General features: G+C 40.3%; 1 protein-coding gene across 1 annotated transcript; it reads left to right on the forward strand.

Annotated features, from left to right (window-relative positions):
• Nucleotides 1-1,808: 1,808 nt before the first annotated feature.
• si:dkey-21p1.3 (collagen alpha-2(IX) chain) lies at nt 1,809-24,714 on the forward strand. The gene is made up of 39 exons (XM_041935346.1): nt 1,809-1,883; nt 4,033-4,134; nt 5,145-5,402; nt 6,820-6,864; nt 8,097-8,216; nt 8,665-8,718; nt 9,503-9,610; nt 9,777-9,830; nt 10,517-10,570; nt 10,714-10,758; nt 10,878-10,931; nt 11,454-11,498; nt 11,585-11,638; nt 11,763-11,807; nt 12,172-12,279; nt 12,388-12,441; nt 12,559-12,612; nt 13,978-14,031; nt 14,131-14,184; nt 15,689-15,796; nt 16,921-16,974; nt 17,149-17,202; nt 17,384-17,437; nt 17,588-17,695; nt 17,969-18,022; nt 18,147-18,254; nt 19,130-19,183; nt 19,308-19,361; nt 19,480-19,587; nt 20,058-20,111; nt 20,195-20,248; nt 20,404-20,457; nt 20,595-20,648; nt 20,739-20,792; nt 21,418-21,471; nt 21,833-21,850; nt 22,583-22,718; nt 22,809-22,915; nt 24,562-24,714. Exons 1-39 carry the CDS (start codon nt 1,809-1,811, stop codon nt 24,712-24,714), a joined length of 2,931 nt encoding a protein of 976 aa, XP_041791280.1.
• The last annotated feature ends 1,568 nt before the right edge of the window (nt 24,715-26,282 follow it).

The raw sequence follows: 26,282 nt of genomic DNA on the forward strand, positions 1-26,282 counted from the left end.
TTTTGGGCAACTCTGACAAGAAACGTCATTATCTTCACCACGTCCGAACAAGTTGTTGATAGATGTGTTTGCCTTTGGCCCATTAAACATTTATTGAATTAAAAAACTGAGCACACACACAGTCAGTCGTGCCTGTTTTCACACTGTGGACAAGAGAAACAGATTACTGCATCTTTTACCACAAAAGATGGATTTCCATCTTCAGAGAGTTGACAAGGTCGCACCTGACGGCAGTGAACTTTCTCTTTCCGTGATGTGTAGGTTGGAAGGGCTTAGCTGAGGGCTTTGGAGTTGAACTTGACCTTGACTGTTTACCCACAGAGGACTAATGGCGTCTGAATCTGTCAGCTTTGTGATACAGTTTACATTCAGCTGTGAAGCGGCTCTCTGTGAGGGAAGTCTTTAGTCTCTCTGTGGCACCACAGCCGTGTCTTTAAAACCTGTGCCGTCATGTAACATACTCAGCTCACAGCTGTCCGGTGACTGATCAGTAAAAAAAAAGCTGCTTGTGTGAGCACTTGTATGACTGTGTGTGTATTTTGATGTGAGTGTGTGTGTGGGAGAGTCGTCTGTATGTGTACATTTATTTGTGAATGTGCTAACGTTTACATGACAGTTTTCCAGACGGGCTGAGTGTGCTGATGCGTCTGCGTCTGGGTCGGCGGTGGTCAGAGGAGGTGACGCTATTGGCTATTTTAGGGCAGGAAGGGGAGGGGCTATTTCAGCTCAAGGTGGGGTCAAGACCCCTTCTGTTGTAGTGCCTGGGAACAACACTATGAGTGAGGAAACACCAAAATACACACGCACGCACACACACACACACACGCTGTAACACTCACCTCACACATCTACAGACAGACATAATGAAACATCCACACCTGAGTAATAGAGGAGAATAAGAAAAATACATATTATTACTAACTTTTTCTATTCTTTTTTTTGCACGTGTATTTAGTTGTCTTTAGCGTTATCAACCCCTGTTGGCCAACAGCAGGAATTACAGCAGTGTGTGGCACTTTTTCCTCACACATACCAAAGACGAATGCAACCATGTGTCCAACTGAGGAGACAAATGGATCAAACCTTATAATCTTTACAGATCACAGTATTTTCACACAAAACATTAGCACCAAAAAAGGCTTAGTTTCCAAGTAAATTCAACTTCGGCTTTGAGTTATTTCTATCATAAAATATATCTACTAAAACTCTAACATATTCGGCGAAACCCTCCAAAAGTCACATTTTTCTGCAAGAGTTCTTGCCTCTCATCACTGCTCGCTGATTTCTCCACCTCAAACTCATTCCCTGGAGTCTGACAATAAAACTATATCTAGCTTTAAAGATGCTGCTGTGGTTATCAAACGATTTGGATGGCATAAGTTTTTGTTTAAAGACGGGATAAATTTGCGCCATCTGGGTGTTGCTTCATCATTTCATCCTTTCCATCTTACTGTCACTGAGCAACTGAACACCTCCTGAGAGTCTTGTGACTGATCTGCACTGGTTTAACATCCCACCTCGCAGCAGGTGTACCCCAGGGTGTGCTGGTACACTGTGACATCACTGCTGGGTGTGGTCAAACCTGGAACCATCAATCAGACAGGAAAGTGAGGTTAATGAAACACTGTCATCGGCTATTTTTGCTGTACGCGATATTAAAATTCTCTCGGGTCTGTCTGATCCTCCTGTTCCCTCCTGCTCATCTATGGGATGGACTGTGGCACAGCCTCTCCCTGCCGCTTTCTCAGTCCACACTGGAGTTATATATGGACTGTTGTCCACGGGCGAGCGCCCCCTGGTGCCGGGACATGGGCCCGCTGACTGACGCTTTAGGCCTGACGCTGGTGGGAGGAGCTTCTCGACCTCACCACACACCCTTTCCCGTAAGCCCCAGCCTCGCCCGACACAACCCTACTCAGGCAGCAGCCCCTCGCTCTTCTGATGCTCATGTCACATTCCTCACCTGAGCCACAGTCCTCCCCTCCTGACCCTGGACAGAAGATGGGCTCAACGTGAAGTTCAAAGACAAATTAACCATAACTGAGTCACCAGTCGACTAATTGATCAGGACGAAGTCTACTGTAGTCTGGATTTAATTTCAGGATCTCTATGATCAATATAATGATGTCCTCTCTGTGTGTTTATGAAAACGTTGCAGATGAAGGGGAAATACATCACCTGTGAACCTCTTGCATGGTCCTCACATGGACACAGATGGAAAACCTGTAAATGCAGGTCTTCTGTGTGGACTGATGAAGTTGGAGCAGGATGAAGAGCAGAATGGAGATGATGAGACAAGCTTACAAAGCTCACATCAGTGACAGTTGAGTTTTCAGTCTGCCCCACCTGGGAAACAAATGACTTACACCTACTTTACAGCACAGACCCAGTAGGCGACACACCTCAGCGTCACTTGCCGATCTGCTGAGTGTTAAGTGGTGGATGTCGGCCTGTCTGGCACTGTGTTGCCACAGGAAGCAGAGGTGACATGTGTATAAGGTCTATTGGTCTACTGATTCCATCATCTCTCTGGGCTGGTCAGTCAAGCCAGCGCCGGGCTCGGTCCCCGAGGGAGGGGTGTGTGTTTTTAAAGTGCAGCCCCTGGACGAGTGTGTACGGCAGCTACAGTCAGAGGAGTCCAGTAGTTGCCTGTATCAGAAGCCATGCAGGGTGCTGTGGTGGTGCTACTTCTGCTGAGCTGCGTAAGTCTGATTGTCTGTATAACTGGACTCTGTTAAGATGTTGCTGATAGACTGAGGGTTTTTTTTACATGTGGTAAAACTGAGAAGCAGAGAGATGAGCTGTGTCTGTTTGGATTTTGAATGTCCATATAGATTATGAATGCAAAGGGCTCTGAAAAACCTTCCAGAATTTAAAGTATGAACCGATGTTCTCTGTAGATTTGAGAGATTCATGGAGTCCAAACCTGCTTCATTTCTAAACATTATAATTATTCAGAGCATTTGGATATGATTTAGATTGTCTTTTGAGTTTTATTTTTCTTATGCCACGAAGAAAAGTGCTTTAAAAAGACTGAATACAATTAAGATATCATACATCATCTTATAACCTTCAGAATCCCACTTGACTCTTGTCTTCAGTTTGCTTTTCTCTCACATTTGATGTAAGTTGTCTGTAAATGTAGGCATGACCTTTTTTTTTCTTTTGTGATGTATCACCAGCAGCTCAAATATTCCTACATCAGGTTTGCAGGTTTCTTACATGTGCATGTGAGAGGATGAGAGGCAGGGCGAGGTTTTCACATCAGTGAGTAAATCTCATAAAAACTGTGTGGAAAATGTCAGCCCCTTTGTCAGTGTGGGAAATTTTTAAACATTTTTAAATGTTGCATCAAAATGTTGGACCTGCAGAAATAAGTATCTATGAGGCCGGTCAGTAAAACAAACACCACTTAAAGGAGTCATACATGTATATATAAAACAGTGGATATACTTATCCAGACTACAGGACTGCTGACAGCTTTTTGCTATGACGGACTCAAACAGTCCTCTTAGTGCCAGCACTCAGTTAGTAGTTTGCAGAATTATTATTAAAAGAAAAAACTTAAAGTGCAAACAGAATCAAGCAAGAATTCCCTTTTTTTTCCCTCCATATTTCTCATTTAATCTCCACTTTCTCTGGCAGTCATGTGATCCACAGCACAGTCAGACCGAAGGCAGCAGAGGGCAGGGAAAATGTGTGGACTCCCACTTCAATTGAATCATCTCTGACTTATGGATATTGAAATTGAAATGAATGTATCTGCACTATGTCTCTGTTGCACCACAGTTGTATAGTTATAAAGGTTTAGTATAATATTGCAGAAATGTGCAACCTTTGAAGAATATTTGTTCTTGACCATGGCGCCCCCTAGTGCGATTAAAAAAAAGACACTGTAGGAGACAGCAATGCATACTGACTGCTGTCATAACAATAAAATTCACTTCACTGAAGCTATAAATCATGGTGGAGAGTCTTTAAACTACTCATTTCTGTCTCCTGTGTGTCTATGTCTGTGTGTGGTGTGTTCAGGGCACCATCCAGCAGATGAAGTTTGTCTTAGGAGATCCTACAGCGGCCAAGCAGCACTGTCAAGATCACAGCAGCACCTGTTCAACTCTGACAGACACAAAGGTACAAACGACACGCTCCTGCCAGACACTTGTCTAAACAGGGTTTAACCCACAAGGTTTACGTCCTGATAGCACCTGTCTGTTGCTCTTTTTTTCCCTGATGTTCTAAACTTAACAGGGAGGCACACAGTTCGAGGTTTTTCTTGTATTTTTACACTCTGAATTTTACCTGTCTTTGTTACTGTTGAATTCTTCCACCATGCAAACATGTTCCCACTTCAATGAATGCGGCGTTGCACGGTCAGCCTCATTTACCTTTAATTCATAAATGTACAAATGTACCCACAATTCATAGTTAATTAGTCCTAATTAAGAGGTCTAGTAGGGCAAATTAAGTGAAAATGGTTATGTTGGTGAACTGAGGGTGTGTAGGGCCTTTAATAATAATAATAATAGTAACATAAGTGTGCTGCAAATGAGATGGTAGCAGTGTGATTTGTTTATTGATGACATGTTTGTCTGAATGTATAGTCCTTCATAATATTTGCCCACAGTACTTAAAGGTTAAAGCTTCCTTGGTAGCACCATTCCCGTCTGTCTGTGAAAGCCACAGGGAGTTTTTCCTCAGAAAGGTTTAACGTCGTAAAATTGGATTTGTTTTGGACACTAACTGCAGGTTATATTTGTGTGTGTTCGCACCAGAAGCATTTTTCTATCACATTCCTAAAAAAGACTCTTTTCACACCACCAAAGAGAGCATGAGCTGAACTGTATTTTCTGCTATATAATTTGGTCTATATTCTTGCATGCAGATTGTTTGCATTGTATCCTTAATATTCATTATTGTAATTGCTTAGTTGATGTTGATTAACACTTACTTTATGTTCTAAAATGGACTAATCCATTCTTGCTTTAGAGCTATTCAGTAATAAGACTGAGGAGAATGGCATTTAAAAAACAGTTTACTGATAAATCTTGCTCTTTAGTTAGTCTAACTAAAGGCTGTTAAATGGGGTTCAGTCCACACAGTGCATGCTGGGTAATGATTTTCCTCATGTAAACTTTTCCTAGGAGGTTGGAGCCATCGATGAGGAGACCGTTCAGCCCAGTATCACAGCATCATCCAGGCCAGAAAATAGAAAATACACGACTGTACAGGCTGGTCCCACTGAGCTGACACCAAAGCTGGATCCAGTGAGCATCGCTTCCCCTCTGAAGTCACTTCCTGCTGCAGGGGATGTAGACACCAAAGCTGTCGGGATAACCCAAACTGCCACTCAGACTGTAGGCTCAACCAATAGAGAAGAAGAGAAGGACAAGCTAACAACTGTGAGTAAAGAAGAAGATCAAGGTGGAGATACTGAACCACAACGCCTGACTCTGAATGGAAATGAGCAGCTTTCTAATTTGCATCCTGACATATTAGGGACAGTGAAGGAACCATGGAGCACAGAAGGAAGTATAACCAGGACTCCTTCTGTCCACACACTTCAAACAGCTCAGCACCCAAGACAAGTTCATCAGTCGGTTGTTGTAGCTAAGGAGGGCTCCAGATCAAGCAACACATCTGTCTGGGAAAGTGTTGAGACAGCCATTTCGAGCCCTGCTGTTGAACCCGAGAACCCCACAGCTCCAGGTTTCCCATCAGGAGGGACGGGGGAAGCTGCAGAAACTGCAGACACAAAGAGATCTTTCTCTAATAGGCCACAGGACTCTGGGTCGCCACCAGCCACCAGATCTACTCTTATCTCAGGCCCCATCACACAATCAGACTTTGTCGCTTCCAGCCCGTACCCTTCATCTGACGGAGGAGTAAGAGAAGCAAGACAGGAGGCATCACCGCTAGTCATTATACCTCCAGTCTCAGCAGACCCACCAGTCAAACTCTTACGACAGACAGAAGAAAATGTATCACTTGATAGAGTAGCAACTGAGACAGCCCAAAACCTGACTGTTTTAACTCCTGCACCTCAAAGCGGAGAATCAGGAAGCACCAGGAGCGTGGAGGGTGAGATGACTAATGCTTCAGCCAGTGAGATAAAAGAAAAAGAGGAAATGGAAGACAGGTTGAAAACACTTTCACTCGAAACAGAAACACCACAACGACAGCTTCCCGGTGGAGAGGAGGGGAGTGGGACAGAGATGGATGAAGATGAGACAGATTTAGGGGAGGAGGACGAAGTGCAGAGCCATGCAGAGATGGAAAGAGAGACTTATGATAATGACACTGATATCTTTGAGGATTCTACTCAGTCCTCACCTGATTGGCTGTCTAAGACTGAAGACTCCATCCAATCAGAGACTGAATCCACACAGCAGATTGTTAGAACAGCCAATCATTCACCTACACCAGTCAAACATCATGGGGCAGGAATAAGACCAAGTCTCAGAGGTCAAAGGGTAAGACAGTATTCACATTTAGCAGTACCTGTGTCAGTGTTCATAAACAGCAATCAAAGCTGGATTTCACATTTGATGTTATTTTTGTTATTATAGGTCTTGGTGCAGGCCTACTGTAAATGTCAGGTTTATCCACAGTGACACTGAGTACATGTTAATGGAGTTAGTAATGCATGAACAAACGACTATCTGTCTGTGTCAATTCTAGCACCTAGTGTGTGTGTGTGTGTGTGTGTGTGTGTGTGTGTGTGTGTGTGTGGTTGGATAATGTGAAACAGCCCTGTTAACTGATAAATGATTATCCAGATCTAAGTCTCCCACCTCCCTCTTTCTTCTGTTGCTGCAGGGTCCACCTGGGCTACCAGGACCACCAGGGCCTAAAGGAGACAAAGTATGCATAAAAAATAACCTAAATCAGGTTTATCTTTTTGTATTAAATCACAGTGTCATTTGAAAGGATTTTGCATAATGCTAAACAGGTAGTGTCTAACATACGGCCCAGATGCACAGCCCTAGTGTGCAGCAGGGTAACTTTTTTGTGATTAGCAGTTCAAACAGTGTGCTAAAGGTAACATATAGATTGTTAAAATAGTTAACTTAAAGTAATGAACAGTTAAATAGCTAAAAGTAACTGATAATGGCGACATAGCTGTAATTGTGTTTAAAGTTGTTAGCTAAAAGCAAAGAATAAATGTCTAAAAAGTCAATCAACAGCAATGAGTTAATGGCTAAATATGTTGCTAATAGCAATAGCTGAAAAAGCTAAAAGCACTGTAACTGATATGCTGAAATAGCTAAACGTTATAAATCACTGAAAAACTTTGCTAACAATAAAAGGAGTGGATAAAAGGTTGAGATACATAGCTAGCTAGCTAAGAGTAATGGATTAGCTAATAGTTTAAATAACATTAGCTAAAGTTAATTTTAGTGTACCGCTACAGCTAGGGTTAAATAGTAATGGACATACAGTTGAAAACGCTAAAAATAATTGATAATGGTAAAATAGCCAAAAGTGATAAATGGTTAAAATATTTTGCTAGCCAAAAGTGATGGATAATTAAACAGTTGAAATAGTTAAAGGTAAAAGGATTAATAGCTGAAATTAATCTCTAAGTGGATTCACAGTTCAAACTGGGTAAAGGTAATGTATGCTAACTGTTAGAAATGGCTGAAATAGCTAGCTTAAAGTAATGGATAAACAGTTGAAATAGCTTAAGGTAACTGATAACGGTGAAATAATCAAAAAATAAACAAATAGTTTAAGTTCAATAAAAGTGATGGATAAATGATCGGAATAAATAGTAGTGTTGGTTTATTCTGATAGTTCTACTAACTATTGGTAGACTCTATTGCTGTGGGTTGTTTGAATGTTTAAAATAGATTAAATTAATTACTTCAGCAACACAGAAGCTAAATGACACAACAGAGAGCAGGATGCAGTTTATATCTCAGGGCTGTTTTTGTCAGCGTTTTGTGGCGCTCTTCTGCCCCCTAGTGGTCAAAAATGCCTTAATTACTTATTATCATTTTTCAATGAAATAGACAAGTTCTTCACTCTGCCAGTGTTGATCAAAACATCCTGTTTTCCACATCAAAGAGACATGTTGTTTTCTGTCTTCTCAGGGCTATCAAGGCGTTATGGGCAGGACTGGGAGGACAGGATATAGAGGCCCCATTGGTCCTCCTGGGATGCCTGCCATTGTTGTGTTTAAAACCTCTGAAGAAGAGTGGGAGGCTTTCAAGGTAAACTTCTGATGTAGCTCTGCACCAGTAACCAGTAACTCAGAGAGTCATCTTTTTTGCTGATAATTGCATTTCTCATACTTAGCTTATTGTTCTGAAAGTTTGTTATATTCAGTGCAAGTCTGTTTGAGGAAAGAGGTTTGCAATATAAAAGGCATATTTTCTCTGTCATTTCCTTGCAGAAAAAGAAGATCTATAAAAAGCTGATTTCTAACTGGCCGGTGGGTGTTTGTTTAAATCAAATGAGTGCAGTTAAAATCCTTTTTTATTCACCTTTTTTATTTCTTATTCACTATTCACTAATACATATTAGTAGTTAGTTAATCCAGTTAGTTGAATTTTAACTGACTCCAGCAACATACTGCATTATTACTTTATTTACAGTGTGTCAAGTGTAAAAAAAATACATGTATACCATGAGTACATCTTGTATTTGTTTTATCCTCAGAAACTTAAAGGGCCTCCAGGGCCCCCTGGACCTCCTGGAGATGACGGACCAATTGTAAGTAGACAGCAGTTTTATGGACTACTTGAAAACACAGCATTTTTTACACAGCCATCTAGGTTTAAACTTTGTAATACCATGACAATACCAAACATAGAGAGATTGCAAAAGGACTACTGTGGCTAATTTTGTGTTCCAGGGGCCACCTGGAATTACTGGGAAGCAAGGACGAAAAGGAGTTCAAGGGAAAATTGTAGGTATCCCTACTTTATTTGCATCTTACCAGAAAATACAGTGGGGCTGTGCTTGCTAGCTGCTTGGCTCATCATACTTCACTTCAATAAGTATTATTTTGTTCACACCTCTTGAAGTGTCATTTAGAAAGGCAATGCTAAGCTTTATGCACAGTACATTACTTAAGTCTCTATTCTCCTTGTTGCAAAAACTCCACTATGACTGAGACTGCACATACTGATGTATAGCATATTGATTATGTAGAACAACATGGAGTAGCAGGTAGCTGCTGGGGTATTACAAGTGGGTGCTATGGTGACTTTGGATGGCATGATATAATTAAGTGGTTGCTCTGGATAGTTGGTTGAATACCTGCATACATTAGGTGGTAACACTGGGTATTCTGGGTGTTAGCTAGCATGTAGCTAGGACAACAAGCACATTAACAATCCCTTAAAATGCAATGAACCAGAATATGGTATAGTACAAGTCAATAATCTCTTTAATCGCTGATTTGTAATTGTGTTTTGTGATCATCAATTCCATTTTTACACAATTAAAGTTCTGAGACCAGGCAAAATGCATTACATGCCGTGTTGTACTTCAGGGCAGTCCTGGACCACAAGGGCTGCCGGGTCCCCAGGGCAGACCTGGACGAGACGGGAACCCAGGAGAGTACCCTGATCCAGGCCCTCCTGGCTTACCTGGAGAACAGGTAAATCTCTTTAGAGACATGTAAAATATGTATGTATTTTCATAGTTGTAATCCTGTCAAATAGGTCTTTCATACATTGCTATATGTAATTTCCACCCATACAGTACATGTAGGAAGTGTAATTCTGTTGCAGCTTGATAAATCCACTTCACACTTGTCCCCATAGGGTCCCAAAGGCTACACAGGAGAGAAGGGCAGCAAAGGGGAGCTGGGTGAGTGGGTAAGAGTGGCCTGGACTTCTAATGCTATGAGGATTGAAATTATGGAGGCCAAAGTATGCATGTGTTTCTCATTATCCATTTATGTCAGAGTATTGTTGCATTTAGCTCTTGCAGCTACCTCACACTTTTTGTGGCTCATGTTCACGTGTCAGATTGTACAGAAGGATATCTGCAAAAATCCCTCTTCTTTTGTCAAGTATTGTCAGATGGAAACATTTCATTCAAATTTATCAGACCCATTTTTCTGCATCTTTAGGGTTATCAAGGGGAGGCTGGACCACAGGGGAACAGAGGACAAAAGGGAGACAAGGTCAATCCAGCATCCAGTGCACACACACACACACACACACACACACACACACACACACACACACATCTTTTCGGGAGTAGAGGGCTGGTTCATGTGACTGTAATTTTCCTGTCTTTGCTGTAACCAGGGAAATAAAGGAGTCAGAGGTGTTGATGGTGTCCCTGGCTACATAGTAAGTACGGATGACTTTTGACCTTATACCTCGTTTTGTAACCTTTTCATTATTAAGTCATTATAAAGCACAATTTCAATTACTTGAGCTTTTTTGTTTTTCTGTGCTGAAAAAAAAAACTTTTGTTTATTGATGGTTGTTAAAGTCATCGCTGATAAGCCTTCATGTTACTTTGCAACATCTGAACGGTCCTTTGTTTACAGGGAATTCCTGGAGCCAGGGGTCCTCCTGGTTTTAGGGGACCATCAGGACTTCTGGTCAGTGTCAGACAACTAACTGGGTGACAATCATCTATATTCACATAAATATCAATAATAGAATATTCCATCTTGATCATCAGGCCCACAGCCCTTTTAATGACACTGACATTTCTGTTTGATACTCTGCTGATTATTTTCAGGGAGAGATTGGAGCTCCAGGCTTTAGTGGCCCACCAGGCCCACCTGTAAGTTTTCTAATACAATATTATATGTCTTGGTGAAATGGATGCAGTGATGATATTGGATTAAATAATGACAAACTATCAAAAGAAGAAGTACATTTATTAATCTGTCTTCTGCTCAGGGCAAGATGGGCCCTCGAGGTGGGAAAGGCGTCTTTGGCGTTAAAGGACCTCCGGTGAGAAACAACTATGTTGAAAGTTGAAATCCAAAAAATACACTTTTTGAAGCAATATTTTATGCTATCAGGGTCATCAAGGTGAACTGGGTGCCAGAGGAGCTGCTGGACCACAGGTGACAAGACACTTAGAGTATTCTTTGTCACAGAGACCAAATAATGATAATCTAATGAGATTTATTTATTATAATAAATGCCTAACCTGTATATACTGTACATGTATTGCTTCAGGGAAAGCCTGGGCCTGATGGAGTGGTTGGTTTTCCTGGTGTCCATGGCCCTCAGGTATAATGAAACTTTGTGAAGCGTTTTGTTTCATTGTACTGGGATAAGTTTGGTTAGAAAGGAGACACAGAATCAGTGTGTTGCTGTAAAGTGATTTGTATTTACAGTAAATGTGGATTTGTGTAAACCATAAGCATGAGACAAAATCAGCAAAGGAAAAAAATGTTCCTTCTTTTCAAGGATAGACAAAAAATTATGAATCAAGAAAACAACTTGAATTTTTTTTTTCTCTCACAGGGAAACCCAGGACCAGATGGATCTTCAGGTCCTAAAGGTGACCCTGTGAGTTCCCCTTAAGGACCAGTGACAAAAGTTATAAATTAATCAGATTGCAGTCATAATTGTCATCTGCCTGTCTGTTTCACCAGGGTGAGCCAGGAGATGAAGGAGAAATAGGGGAACCTGGACCACCTGGACTAAATGTAAGAGAGCAGGGACAAACCATCTGCACAAGCAGCATTAATTACCAGAGACGATATGAACTCAGATGTGCTGAAGTGATGCTGTACTTTGTCTTGAGTATATGGTTTTTATGTGTCATTTCAGGGAGCCAATGGGAATCCAGGAAAGCCTGGACCCTCAGGTGATCCCGTAAGATTACTTAAAGCAATTTCAATTTTGATTGCAGCTAAAAATATTTCATTAATTCTCATCTATGGCAATATTTAATTATCTTATCCAGCCCTTGTGCTGTAATGGCTGTTTTGGTTCCTAAATATTGAGCTAAATGGGCAGGTGTTTTCTGTTTGCGTGTGTGTGTGTGTGTGTGTGTGTGTGTGTGTGCGCGCACCAGGGAGCTAAAGGCAAGCGAGGTCAGAAGGGTGATCTAGGGTTTAAGGGAGACTTGGTGAGTGTGATCTTTCCTGTCTTCCTGTCTGTCTGTTCAGTTGATTGTTGATCATTTTATTGACCAGCTCAATGAGTCAGTTCAACGACTTGTTGCGTTTGTGTACAGGGACCTCCAGGGCCTCCTGGCAAACAAGGATTAAAGGGGCGTCGAGGCCCCTCAGGTCTTGAGGGACTTGGAGGACCGCCCGGGCCTCCAGGACCTCTTGGATCCATTGTGAGTGAAATAAACTTGATGAATGAAGGCACTCGTGATTCTATAGGAACTGTAATAATGCTCTTGCATTGTAATTGTCTTGCTTCACACCTGCCTTCATGGTTGTAGGGGTTTGATGGCATCATGGGGGAGCAAGGGAAGCAGGGAAAAGATGGACTGAAGGTAGGTTTTCAGAAAGTTTGAAGAACAACGAGCAGGTTTTTCGATTGAAAAATAAATGTTTCAGAAATTGTGCATGTGTAACAGGATCTGCATGAATTCATGTTCGTGTGTTTGTAGGGCGATCGCGGGACAAATGGTGTTCAAGGAGTTCCTGGGCCTCGAGGCAACAAGGTAGGACATGGAAGGATGCTAAATAATTTGATTAATGCAGAAATTAAGTGGAAAATTGATTAACAAAAACAATATTTTTCTTTATGCTGATGTTCTTATTTTAATATTAGTGTAGAATATATAGAGTACTAGCTTCACCTCTGTTGGTCATTGATGTTAACGAGAGAGGGAAATGTCAATAGCTACAACTTGGAACCAAAAATAAAATATACCAACAACAAGATACACTAATATACAAAATAGGTGTTCGTGATAGCATCTGAGTTTATGCTCTATATCACTTTTATTGTTGTCTGGAAACTCCCAGACTGGGTATTATGTTCTAATCAGTTATTTAATTTTTCCTGTCAAAGGGCAGAGAAGGTCGACCAGGATTTTCTGGATTGCCTGGTCCAATTGTGAGTATGAGCAAGTGGAGATTAAGTTTAACGAAGCCGCTGATCATTGTGCTAAATCAATGCAATTGATTTGTGTGTGTGTTCTCTGTTTGCAGGGCGAGATGGGAAAATCTGGAGAGAGAGGACGTGAAGGAGAGCCTGGTATTAAGGTTCTTATGTGACTACACTTCTTATTCTGTGACTATGGTGCTCAGTGTAATCACATTATCACTATTACTTTTCTCTGGTAGTGTCTTTTTACAATGCTTATGATTTCAGTGCTTAAGTAATGGTTTAACATAGATTTGAAACTGTTCAATATTTCTTTACATTTATATCTGTAGATTGTAGACTATAAAAAGCCTTTTTGTGCCAATTCATGATGATTTGACAAACTCATCTGAAATGTTAATTTTTCCATTTATAAGTCTATAACCTTTTGTGTAGGGAATGCCTGGAGTCCTGGGAGTAACTGGACCGAAAGGCCTAAAGGTGATCAAAATTGAAATTTTTCGAAATTATCCAATTAGTTTCATTTAAAATTGTAATACTTTGAGGAAGATGCTATTTTTTGTAAATTGTGGTATTGGTCAATGAATGTCGTGTAACCTCTCCCTCTAGTATGGAACGCTGAAAAAAAAAAAACTTCCAAAATGTTGTTATCTGTGTCCCATCTCAGGGGTTTCAAGGTCATTTAGGTAATAGGGGACAGGATGGACCTCCTGGAACTCTGGTAAGACCAACCAACAGTATGTTGATGCATATTTCTGTCTTCATCCAATCACTTATCACCTCATAACTACAAAATTGTTGATAAATATATCAAAATTAGGAGGCTCAATCAGCCAGCTGCATCATACAGCTCCCTATAGTTTAAATTTCCTTTTTTAGTTAATGGTCTGAATTTCTCTAAATTACTTTCCAGTGATTATTAAAAGAATAACCAAGATACACAGATATGTGATAAACTAATGCATTTTTCTATCAGGGACCCACTGGTACAAATGGAATGGATGGGGACACTGGATCACCAGGACCAAAAGTGAGTTTAACCCTCTATAATAACCACTGAACAAGTACATTTGCTTGCCTTACAGTGTCACAAATGGATACCTGATACTCTACCTAATGTTTTCCACAGGGGTTGCCTGGGAAGACAGGAGCTCCTGGCCTCCAAGGATCCGTTGGGGAGAGTGTGAGTGCTATTTAAACTCTAACTGAATGAAACAAAAGATCACATTTCTGTTAAGAGTAAATTGGAGGAGTTATGGAGCTATGTAGCCATACCAAATGACTGTAGGTGACTCAGCATTCCAGATTATATGAGTAACTGGTGCTGATACAACACGTTCATTTATATAGCTGTACATTTGTGTCAATCAATAGGGAGAGGCTGGCAGCAGAGGAATGAAGGGGACACCCGGAAAGCCAGGAGGGAGAGTAAGTTATAGCATCACCATCTCACTTTTTAGGATGTTAACCTACAATGCAAACTCTGTCCTGCAGTGAAACAAAACACAATAAAGTTCTAATGATGCAACAGAATTTGTTGAGGTTGCTGAAAAAAGGTGAGATACTAGACAAAGATGAATTGCAACAACAGACATTTTGATATTTTAAATGTGGCGATGATGATGTTGAGATTTAAGGACTGCGGTTTCCTTCAGGGGGTTAAAGGTAAAGAAGGCCAAGGAGGGCTTCCTGGAAGTGAGGGCTTAAAGGTACCTGTTATTTCAAAGCTTTATGTATTAGTCAGTGTTATAAACTGCATCATTTGCCATGTTGGATAAATGTTGGTTTCTTGCTCATGGTATGCACATAGCAATTAAAAGTGCTGTTCACCCTGTTGCATTTGTTGTGAAGGGTAAGAGAGGTGAGGAGGGACCAAGGGGAAAACAAGGCAGCCCAGTAAGTAAATAATTTTCTCTTATTAGTTTCACTAAGTAGTACCAGTACTACTTTATATTGCTGTATCAGTTTTATGTTGTTTTTAAGACAAAATCTGACTTTTTATCTGCTCTAACTTGCTAACATCATACCTCACTTTCCTTCAGGGTGAAATGGGAAAGCCTGGACCACGGGGATACAGAGGATCTCTGGTAGGACGATTTCATTCATTCATTGATTCCAAACACATCCATCCACCCAGTCCTCACCTTCCTCATTCATTAAGTCAACATCTGTTTAATATTAAAATATGTTCCTACAATGACAAACAAGTCCCCTAATGAAAAAAGTGGATGACTTTAATACATCTTTACTTAATAAAATACAGTAAAATATACTGCAGATATGCTTCCCTTTCTGTCACTTTTGTATTTTGTTTATTTTAAAATCGAACAAAACAAATTCAAGAGATATTACATAAATATGCTTGTGCTTAGTTCAGAATTCCCCTGTTAGAGTGAGAGAAGTCGTGTTGTCTGCACAAACAGCCTTTTCGAGATTCCCTCTGTCACGGTGTCCTTTGCATCTTCAGCTTCCCGTCAGTTCTGGTCTCAAGTGTATGCTTTCTCAAACATACTGTGCGTTGCATTTACTTTGTGTATTGAGTTTATCATTGACTGACCACTTCACCCTGCTTCTGATAGCTTATTTGTAACTGCAGCAACACCCCTGTGCACTTCTGTGCAGATGACACTCAGCTCTATGTTGGTCCTACCAACAAACATGACAACTGTTTCATTTTTTTCCTCCAGGGTGTCCAGGGTAACATTGGGCCATGGGGTGAGGTCGGGCTGCGTGGCCCTCCAGGTCACCAGGGGCCACAAGGTCCAGTTGGCCCCCTTGGAGTTACAGGTTACCCAGTAAGTTTTTTGTTTGTCTGTTTTTGTTTTTGTTGACAAGTTTGATCTTCACATACCAAACACTGGGGGTAAATCTTGTTTTGACCAGTAATATGTATGTTACAAATTCAAGCTACAGTGATTTTCTGCAGACATGTGTGTGCCTTACTGCTGAGTACCTTCACACATTTTTATCAGCTAAGTTTTGTTAGACAAATCAAAATGTTAGGCATGAAAAAGATCAAACGCTTTTATACAACTTACTTTTGAGTTTTGTTTATTCATTGGGAGGCGTCAGGCCTCTTGTGACAACTGCTGACCAAAGTTTGATCTGACGCATGAACAGAAAGTTTCTTTCTTTCCCGCTTGGCATGGGAAAGAAACAGGCAACAGTTTGTTCATTGGGTTAGTCATCAGACCAGGTCAGGTCTGATGTCAGTGTGTTGCCCCTTGTTTTCCCCAGCAAGGAGCTTAATAAAGTTATATATTAGCTATCTTATCTCATCTGATCCAGGGTGTCATAGTTTACTGTGGTAGTTCAAGTCCGTCATTGATGTCCTCCTGAGTTACTTATTTTACATCACAAGATTTAAGATTCATTTTCACGATGTGTGCTGTGCATTGTGGGGCTCACCAGAAACTTAGAGACGCAGACATCATTATGTTTTTTGGGAGATTTTTGATGACTGTGGTTATGTCATCTTCCTCGTTGTATTTCAATACATTAGGATACATTACATATTGCAAATTTTCTTTTTTGTGTTTGACCTCTGAGTTGTCCTTATCTGTAATAATGAACTTAAATTCACATTATGAAGTTGATCATGATAACAAATTCACCTGAACAACAATGTTAAATATATTTTGAGTATATTAACAGATATACGTTTGCATAATTCCCTGTGCATTAATTTATAGAATAGTTAATTATATAGTATTTTGCATCTGATAAAGGTAACAAAATGAAATGACAGTCTTTATGTGTAATTATTTGTAATCACACTTTCTTGTCCAAGCACCAAGCTCAAGATGAGTTTGTTGTGCACAAGCATCCTGTCATCCTTTGAGATTAGGTTATATTGCGAGAATATGAATATACATTAGTCTTTTTTGTGCAGTTGTTGTTTTATTCTCTATACATTTAGGGTAAAGATGGACCTCAGGGACCAACTGGATCAGCTGCTGTCAAAGGAGATAAGGTAAATGTTTTCTTTTCTTTGACTGAGCTACTCTACTCTGATCAGGTGTCTGTGCTTTTTTGTCTATTTAAATATACCAGAAAATGCTGCATACAAGAGTAGCATAGTAATGGAATGGTCTTTGAAACCACTTGAACCAATGATTCATCTCTCAGTTTTTGTTTATCTCATCAGGGATCCAGAGGAGCTTTGGGGCAGGAAGGAGTTGCTGGTCTCGATGGTGAGGAGGTAGATTGATTAGACTGTGTTTGTCACAGATTTGATTTTAATCTTTATTTAATTTAATTGAATACAAAGGCACTAAAACGGCTGAATTTCACACACAGCATTAGAGGCCTGTACAGTCTGTAGTTTTGACTGTACAGTTGCATGTTAAGCTTGATCATGTGTCCTGTGTTTTTGGGCTCAGGGTCCAGTTGGACTGAGGGGACCTGAGGGGCCACCTGGACAAAAAGGCATATCTGTGAGCAAATGCCACTTTGTAAATGTCATTTTATTGTCCAGATGGTGGATAAAAGTCTCATTATTCCAGCATATTCTTCATGGCCGTGCATGTAGATGGAACAATTTATCAGTCAAACTTTGAAAACCATTTGTTTTACTTGCATTTCAGGGTGAGAAGGGGAGCACTGGGCCTGCTGGACCCAAAGGGCCAAAGGGAGATGAAGGCAACACGGGCAACAGAGGGCCACAGGGAGCAAAGGGACCACCAGGGAAACAGGTGGGTAGGAGTTGTTTCCAAAGTATAGTTTATTGGAATATTGTCACCCCTCTCACTTCCATACAGTGTGAGATAATGATCTGCATCCTTAAAACTTCCAGTCTGTTTCTGCAAATGCATCTTAAAATCCAAAAGTCAGGCAGCCACTCATGTCTAAAGTATTGATACAAACTTCTGAGACTACTAGAGTGTACTGATCATTTTTAAAGTGTATATTAAAAGAGGACAATGTGTCCCCTGTCCCTGTCCTCAACAATAAACACTCTTTTGCAGGGATACAGGGGTGCAGCAGGGGACAGAGGGAAACTAGGGGTTCCAGGGCTCAAGGTCAGTCATTTTCAAACAGAAGCTATGTTGGACTTGATCTAAGAAATCATGTCAAAATCTGAAAAGTGAATGATGAAAGTTTGGTTTAGAGTCCAAATTTATGCCGATGATGATGTTTTCACAGGGTGAGACGGGTACCAGAGGTTCATCAGGCATACGGGGACAGTTTGGACCAGGGGGCAACACTGGGGCAGCGGGGAACAAAGGCCAGAAGGGGCTCCAGGGACACACTGTTAGTATAACAGTTGAATTCTGTATGTTGACCACAAATATCGTGATACTTCACATGCTGGGAGCCTTTTTTGTGTCAAGTGTGATGTGGTTATTAAACATATATATTCTGTATTCATAGAGTGTCTCATAGAATTTCTTTTAAGAGCTGTATATACCATTTTTTCAATATGGCAAATCTGGAAAGAAACGCTAAGCTTTAGGCCTTCTCATTTCAGGGCCCCCCTGGCATCAGAGGTCCTCCTGGACAAATTGGACCTTCAACACCAGTATGTATTATTAGACTTAATGTTGCATTAACATATTTAATAGAAAATATTCAAGAGAAACTCCATTCCAAATGATTATGAAATGGTTGTATTGCCTTTCATAAGTTTCAGCCAAGCAACATCCAGGCTGCCCTTATCTGAAATGTTAATGTTTTGCTGGAATTGCGCCAGGAACTATGTCCAACCACTAGATGACAGCAAAAGCAGTTTCTCAGCTTGTGTTTAGTTACACTTCAATGTCAAGAACATGAGGGTGTACATTAAGATTGTATTTAGGTTGCAACAAACTACTTTTCATTCATTGGTGAGTGAAGCCATCAATGTTGTCAAACAAAACAAATATGGCTGAACTAGTTTCTAGTTGTTTGATTAATATATAAAAGTTAATTTCACAAAATATGATACAAAATACAAATTAATGTGTTTTTTCAGAGTTTCCCTGGCAAGAAAGGCACTGAGGGAAAAACAGGAATCCCTGGACCAAAGGTGTAATGTACCATTTATTCCTTATTCCTTCTGATGCAGTGAAATGCTTCAGTGCTGTGTGATCTGTCTGGCTGTAGGGGTTCACTTAAAACATTTAATGCGGTGTGTTTGTGTAACTCAGGGCAGTCATGGGGAGAAGGGAAAGCTCGGCCTTCCCGGCATCAGAGGAGACACGGTGGGCTTTCATAATATGTTGCAGCCTGTGGGCATCATTAATCTGTCCAAGCACATTTAACAGTGTGTATACAGATGTGATCACACTGACACAGTGTCTTTGTGTAACTGTCTGTAATCTCCAGGGCATTAGAGGTCAAAAGGGGGCAAAAGGAGAGCCTGGGACAAGAGGCACAATGGTAAAACAGCATATTTGATTTTTATATTGTTACTGAATATTCTGGTATTTTAGTGTTTCCAAAAATCCTTTTCCTCAGTAAAAAGAGGTCATGGAAGTATAATTTATGTGTTTTTTAGGGGACAATGGGGAAGATGGGGTTCATCGGCACTCCAGGTGCTAAAGGTCGACCTGGACCTGCTGGTCCTCCTGGTCTTCCAGGAACTAAAGGAATTCAGGGGTCAAAGGTGAGAGGAAGCCACTGCTCAGCTCAGGTGAAAATCTAAAACAGAAAAAAATAAAAACAAAGTTGTCATAATTGAGATAATGTTTTTTTCTGAAGGGAAAAATTGCCCAGCCTGGAGGGAAGGGCCACAAAGGAGTTTCTGGGAAAACTGTGGGTTTGATTCAATCTGTTATTTTAATATTCTGCAGTAATGCATTTCACGTTGTCATCATTTTCACAAAGTCTGTTTTGTAGGGAGCTAAAGGCCTGCAGGGTAGACCTGGACCTTCTGGACGACCTGGAAAACCTGCAAGTATCCCTTTTGATAAATAAGATACATGTCACAGAATCCATTAATGCTACCTGAAATCTTTGCTAAATCAACATGTTTAGTTTATATTGTGACATAAACTGTTATAATTCAATTGTATTTTGGCAAGGAATGAGGGCTGTGTTAACAATTAGTTTCTTGTCTCATGATCTTGCTCTTAGGGCCTAAGCGGTTTGGACGGGTTACTAGGGGTTGAGGGAAATGAAGGCGATCCAGTAAGAAAAATGTACCATACTGCAATTTAGTCTGTTGTTCAACGTGTTTACTAAATTCAGTTCCTCCTCTGCTCATTCCAAAGGGTGATACTGGTTTCAGGGGAGCTCCTGGAACACCTGGCAGGCAAGGCAAAAAAGTAAGCTCCAACAGATAGATAATAGATAACAGATAATATGCAGTCCCACGCCATAAAACCATGGGAATTTCCCCTTATTTATAAGTATCTGCTCTAGTTTGGTCTAGGGATGTATTTTGTGACATTACATATATTTAAAACATGCAATGTTCCAGGGAAAACCTGGACCTCCTGGAATCAGGGGAAACACTGGAGCACCAGGCTTCAAGGTACAAAAACATGTCATAGATATCACTACATGTACAGCATGTTCACTGTGAATGTATTGATAAAAATATCTCTTTTCATTTATGTAACTGTGTAGGAAAAACAGTATTAACATGTTTATTACTTATGTCTCTCTCAGGGTAAAGCTGGACCAATAGGAAAACAAGAGCCGCCTGGACCAATGGGGCCAAAGGTGTGCAAGATTGTTCACAAGTTTTGTTCATGATTAGATCACCAATGTATTTTCCAGTAAACATCTATATCATCACTGGTCTGAATACAGGGTATTCCAGGACTGAGAGGAGAGAAGGGCGAGTTTGGAAGTACTGGTCCAAAGGTAAAAGCCAAACACATTGTGCAGAACACCACCTCACCTCATCTGGATGAGACAGGTTTTCTCAACCAGAATATGTTTTTAGAGCACTTTTTTCTATATTGACTGATGTTCCTTATTCCCATATTGTAAGTAGTTATAGTGCTTCACGTAAGGAGTGCTTCTGCTTTTTTTCAGTTTCTCATAGTGCTTTAAATGATGCTTTGTCCTACCATGTTTCTGTACTGTACACACTCCCCATCATCAGCTAATGCTGAAGCTGTTATTTGAATTGGCTACAGAAGATTTATTTCAAATATTATTCAGTATTTTAAAAGTATTCAGATGCATAGCTCCAAGATTTTACAATAAGCCCTGTCAAACGAGCAGAAATTAGACAAAATTGCATTCACTGAGAATCCTGTAACTGTTAACTCCTTTAAGCTTGTAAGTTATTAATTCCTTGTTTATTATACAATTGTTCTGTTTGCTGATTGTGTTCTTGTCAATGTTTCTTGTGCTCAGATTGCTCTAGGAAAAGGAATCTTAATCTCAATGACACTGCTCATTTATATAACCATGAAATAAATTTAAAAAATCAAAGATTAAAGAATGACCCATTCTCACACTTCTTTCCCTTCACCCACAGGGTCTCCACGGTGACACAGGAATACTGGGACCAGACGGTCCACCTGGGCTCAAGGTTGGTCTGAATGATCTGAAATATGAAATAACTTTAAAATGCAAAAAGGCGTCATTTTAGTTGGTGTACCACATTTCTAACTTCTTTCTTAGGGGAACCCTGGTTTACAAGGGCTGAAAGGTCAAAGAGGTCATAAAGGAAAGCAGGCAAGTTGCGTTTTTCTTTTGTTTTCATATTGTTTTTAGCAGGAGGCAAGTTATTAATCGACTGTTTGATTTTCACAGGGGGATCCCGGTCCTCGTGGTGAACATGGGCAAAAAGGCTTCCTTGGACTTCCTGTACGTTACTTTGATATTCTGCTATATAAAATAGTTTGCCAAATAATTTCACTGAAGCTTTTTCTGTTTTGTCTTTGCTACAGGGCCAGCTAGGACAGAAGGTGAGAGCCTGTTTTGGATATTGTTGAATTTTGTTTTTGACTTGGCAGGTTTGTGGGTCTTCCTGGACCTGATCTTATCAGAAAAGTCAGCATCCTGAATTCACATTCGCAGTTTTCACTTTATATTTCTAATGATAGCATTTTGGTGGAGAGCTGATGTAGCAAACGAAATGATTTCAGTCTTTCATCATTAGTTGGTTCTAGCATTACCTTGTTTCTTTTATAGGGGATGAAAGGTGTCCAGGGCAGGAGAGGGCCAAAGGGAGTGAAGGGCAAGCATGGACCTCCAGTAAGACATTTTCCTCACACAATACAAGTAAACAAGTGACAAAATGTTTTGACCTGCTCAACAAACTTAGCTGTAATATACTGCTTAATTGCCATCAGGTTTGTGCCATTCTTTTAAAGCGAATTCATTTGTTTCACAGGGAAAACCAGGTGCACCAGGCAAGCGCAGGCCTACACAACGACGGGAATCAGATCTTGAGCCTAAAACAGGACCCAGTACAAGATCAAAACTGAAAAATGTGCCAAGCTCCAGACAAACATCCAGCTTCCTGAAGCAGAGTGAAGGACAACCAAAAGTTGGTACAAGCTTTATTTTCATATGTGCTTTAATTCCACAATGTTCTCATTTTCTTGTGTTCAGTTATGCTTTATTTTCAAGGAAGTATATTATGATTGAATGTTTGGTCGTCTAATTGAATGACTGAACGATGGATTCCTCTGCAGTGGCCCAGGTCGGTGTCCAGGAGGTGGTCTCAAGGAGACGCGGCTGAAGAATCCTTCAGCTGGCCCCAGGGAACCAAAGATGACCCTGCCACCACCTGCTACGAGCTGGGACTCATACGCCCATATCTGAATGATGGTGAGGGTCTGAATAGGCTGATAATCCTGAAAAATCTATTTCTGGTGATACACTGTACACCAAAGTCACTGGCACTCATTTATCTGGAAGGTTACTTCTACATGGACCCCAACCAAGGCTGTCCCTATGATGCTGTGAAGGTTTTCTGTAACTTCACAGCAGGAGGAACAACCTGCATCGACCCTTTGCAGTCACAGGTAGACTCATTTTCACCTCCAAGGGTTAACATTAGCAGGCTAAGTAACGTGTAAGGAATGGGTTCACTTTCTTGTGGAAAATAAAAACACAGAAGGCATTCAATTTCTTGTTTTTCAGCGTGCATGATAATGTGGGCATGTCATCTGTATCAGCTGATAAAGATATTACAATGAAATATCAGTATTGGCATGAAAAGAACATTTCTGCTGATAGGACTGGCCAATAAGGTGATGCTTTAATTATGAACACATGACAGGAGTGTACCTGTGGTCTGGAGGCTTTTTTGAGGTGTCTGAAATGGATTGCAATGTTGCTATTTGCAGTCATTGCTCAGCATCGGTCACTTGAGGAGGAGCCAAATCACATCCCTTAAACAGTCCAAACTGAATTGCCCATCTTAAGAGCCGTTAACTTGATCATTATGATGCATTTGTGAAGAACAAAGAGAAGCAGGCAACAGCGTGCCTCATGAAAGCATACATTTTGAAAAGCATTGTATTTTATGTTTGCATCTGCTAGTAGGCCATCATTATAAGAGTAGGCATAATAATATGTTACTACCACTGCAGGAGAGACGTGATGTTCTCTGCAATTAGGTGGAAAATATGTGGTTTTATCAGTGTCTGCATCTCCAGTCGGCCAAAGTGAGTGGGAAAATATCGGCATATATTGTGCATCCCTGCTTGTTTTGAACTGTAACAACAACATGAACTGAAAATCCCATGGTTTTATGTTACAATATACTTATATAACAATGTTGCTGGTCAGATGAGATTACCCCAATTTCCAACAGCAATGATTCTAAATCATTGAAATGTTCTAAATTGATTTTTCAGCAGATTTTCAGCAGATTTTTTTCAACTTCAAAAATAGGAAGCAAAATACAAAAAGCTGTTACTTGAGACAATGTGAGCCTGTTAATGAAAATAAGTGGTATTGCTGCTCATACTCAGTAATTCTGTAATATTCTGTTCTTCAGATTAAATTAAGTTTGGAACCAGAAGAGAAGAAATCGAAATCTATCCGGTGGTTTAGTGAGCAACATGGTGGAAACAAGGCAAGACTATGACACATTTGTGGATTTACTGACTTACATTCAGTATCTTTATCATCAGTGAAACATTTCTTCAGGCTTAAAATGAAATGTTTTCTGACTCTAATAGTTTGAGTACACTGGTGTGGATGTTGTCCAGATGAGGTTTCTGCGGTTGCACAGCCACACATCTTTCCAGCTCATGACTGTCAGCTGTACAGAAAACCTCTCCAGTGCTGCTGGCACAAACATTCCAGCCCATAGGGTTATACACTTCCTGGGAGACTCTGGCGAAGAAATTCTTTCACATCTTACCACCGTGTCCAGAAAAGGCTGTGAGGTAAAACTAAAGATTTTTTTGTTGTTCTCTAATGACAAACATCTGCCATACAAATAGTCAAGAAGTATCAAGTATAAAAACAAAGGAGATTTAATTAACCAATGACAGATTTTACATTATTTTTTGATGTTTTAGACTTGAAAAAAAAAATAAATCCCACTCTGCCATACGCTGCCCTAGGAGGATTCAGTTACAGGAATAAGTCATAAATCCAGGAAAACAACAAAGTACACATGTTCTCTTCATGTCTCTACTGTCTGATCATTTGGCAGCTGGAGGTGACTGTGATGGTTCGGGGGAGCACGGAGCTACATCGAGGTGATATGGGGTTACTTCCTGTCAGAGATCTGGGTGTGGAGATGACATCATTATCACCGCTTGTCCCTGAGTTCACTGTTGTTGCGGGACCCCTCTGCTTCTTGTGACCTGTGAGGAGTGTGTGTGTGTGTGTGTGTGTGTGTGTGTGCGCGCGCGCGTGTGTGCCTGATGAAATTCTGTAAATATCTCTTTTATATAGAAAGCAGGGATATATAGTGTCTCAATATTTTACATGAACAGTTTTGTTAGGATTATTTTGCTCATTACAGTATTTTGTGTATATTTATTGAATTGTTACAAGCTGAATGAATTATTTGATTTTATTTTATAAATTGGTATTAAATGTCTATATAGCACCAAATGTTTAAATACATTATATTACATCTCCATGTATGTTGTGTCGCATCCTCCTCACAGAGAGAATGACGTGCAGCACTTTCAAAATAAAATTATGACCTTGAACATGTGGAATGAAATCAAGCCATGTGCATCTGTTGTATTTTTTTTAGTGCCTGTACCATACAGTATTCTTCTGTGATCATTAAGCTGCAATAATATTTTTAACGTGACTATTGTTTGTATAGGTTGTGATCATTGTGATACCAGTCAAAATAAAGTTTACAACTGATGGCACAGGACATGCTGCGGATCTCTTGATATGCCCATTTTGTGATAGACAGCACAATTATGCAGAATTTATAGTGATAGTTTATATTTGCTTTATGCCTTGTGCTTGTGCTGAGATGATGACTTTAAACACACAGGAGCAAATGAAAAGCATCTGTACAGTAAAACTAGTAAAGTGCCATTTATTTGAGCACTGCTGTGACTTCTTGCTGCCTTTGATAAGGCAGAACTGTAGGTTCCCAGTGTTGCCGTTGTTTGGACAGAGTAACTACTTCCCAAGTGTCCAAATTCAGGGATGCCTGAATTCAAAATAATGTTGGGTGACAGTACAATATGAAAACTATTGGAACAGCTCAAACACTCGTTGCGGCTATTTTGTGCCACTAGCGGAACACATCGCAAAGTGGCCTTGTTGTGACAGAAAATGCCTGCAGTCAAACAGCTGAAATGATCTGAGTCACAGTCTCTTCCAACAGACTGAAGAGAATCATCCAAGCATGTTATGACGACTGTTTACCAGCTGTAAGTTGAGAACCCCCCCTCAAAAATTCACTTTTGACCCTTTTTTCCTCTTGAATGATGCACACCACAGCTGTGAAGCAAATCTGTGGTTAGTTGGAAAGGTTATCATTATATCAGATAAAGAAGTTGTTGATTTTCATAAATGCGCCCCTGTGACTTTGCATTTAATTGAATTTGCCGCACTCAGCTCATAAGACCAGTCCTTTTTGTGATTTAAGACCCACTAGGCTTCATTCAGTAGGCACACAGGGTCAAAAACAATTTAGGGTATATTTCAAATCAGTAAAAATTGTATTACCATGACTTAACTCTTGTGGTATTTACGATTTTATTGTAGAATGCACCTGTGAAAAGTAAAGATATAAGATACACATACACATATTTTTGAGATAACAGATGCTTCACTGTATTTACACATTGCTCATCTCATTCACATGTAGCCTTCAGTTTACAACAGTTTTACATTAAATGTTATTTTATCACAGAATTTGGGGGAAAATACTATATCATACACAACTCTGAAAGA

Source organism: Chelmon rostratus, chromosome 4 (assembly GCF_017976325.1).
Source record: "Chelmon rostratus isolate fCheRos1 chromosome 4, fCheRos1.pri, whole genome shotgun sequence".
In the NCBI taxonomy this organism is placed as follows: domain Eukaryota; kingdom Metazoa; phylum Chordata; class Actinopteri; order Chaetodontiformes; family Chaetodontidae; genus Chelmon; species Chelmon rostratus.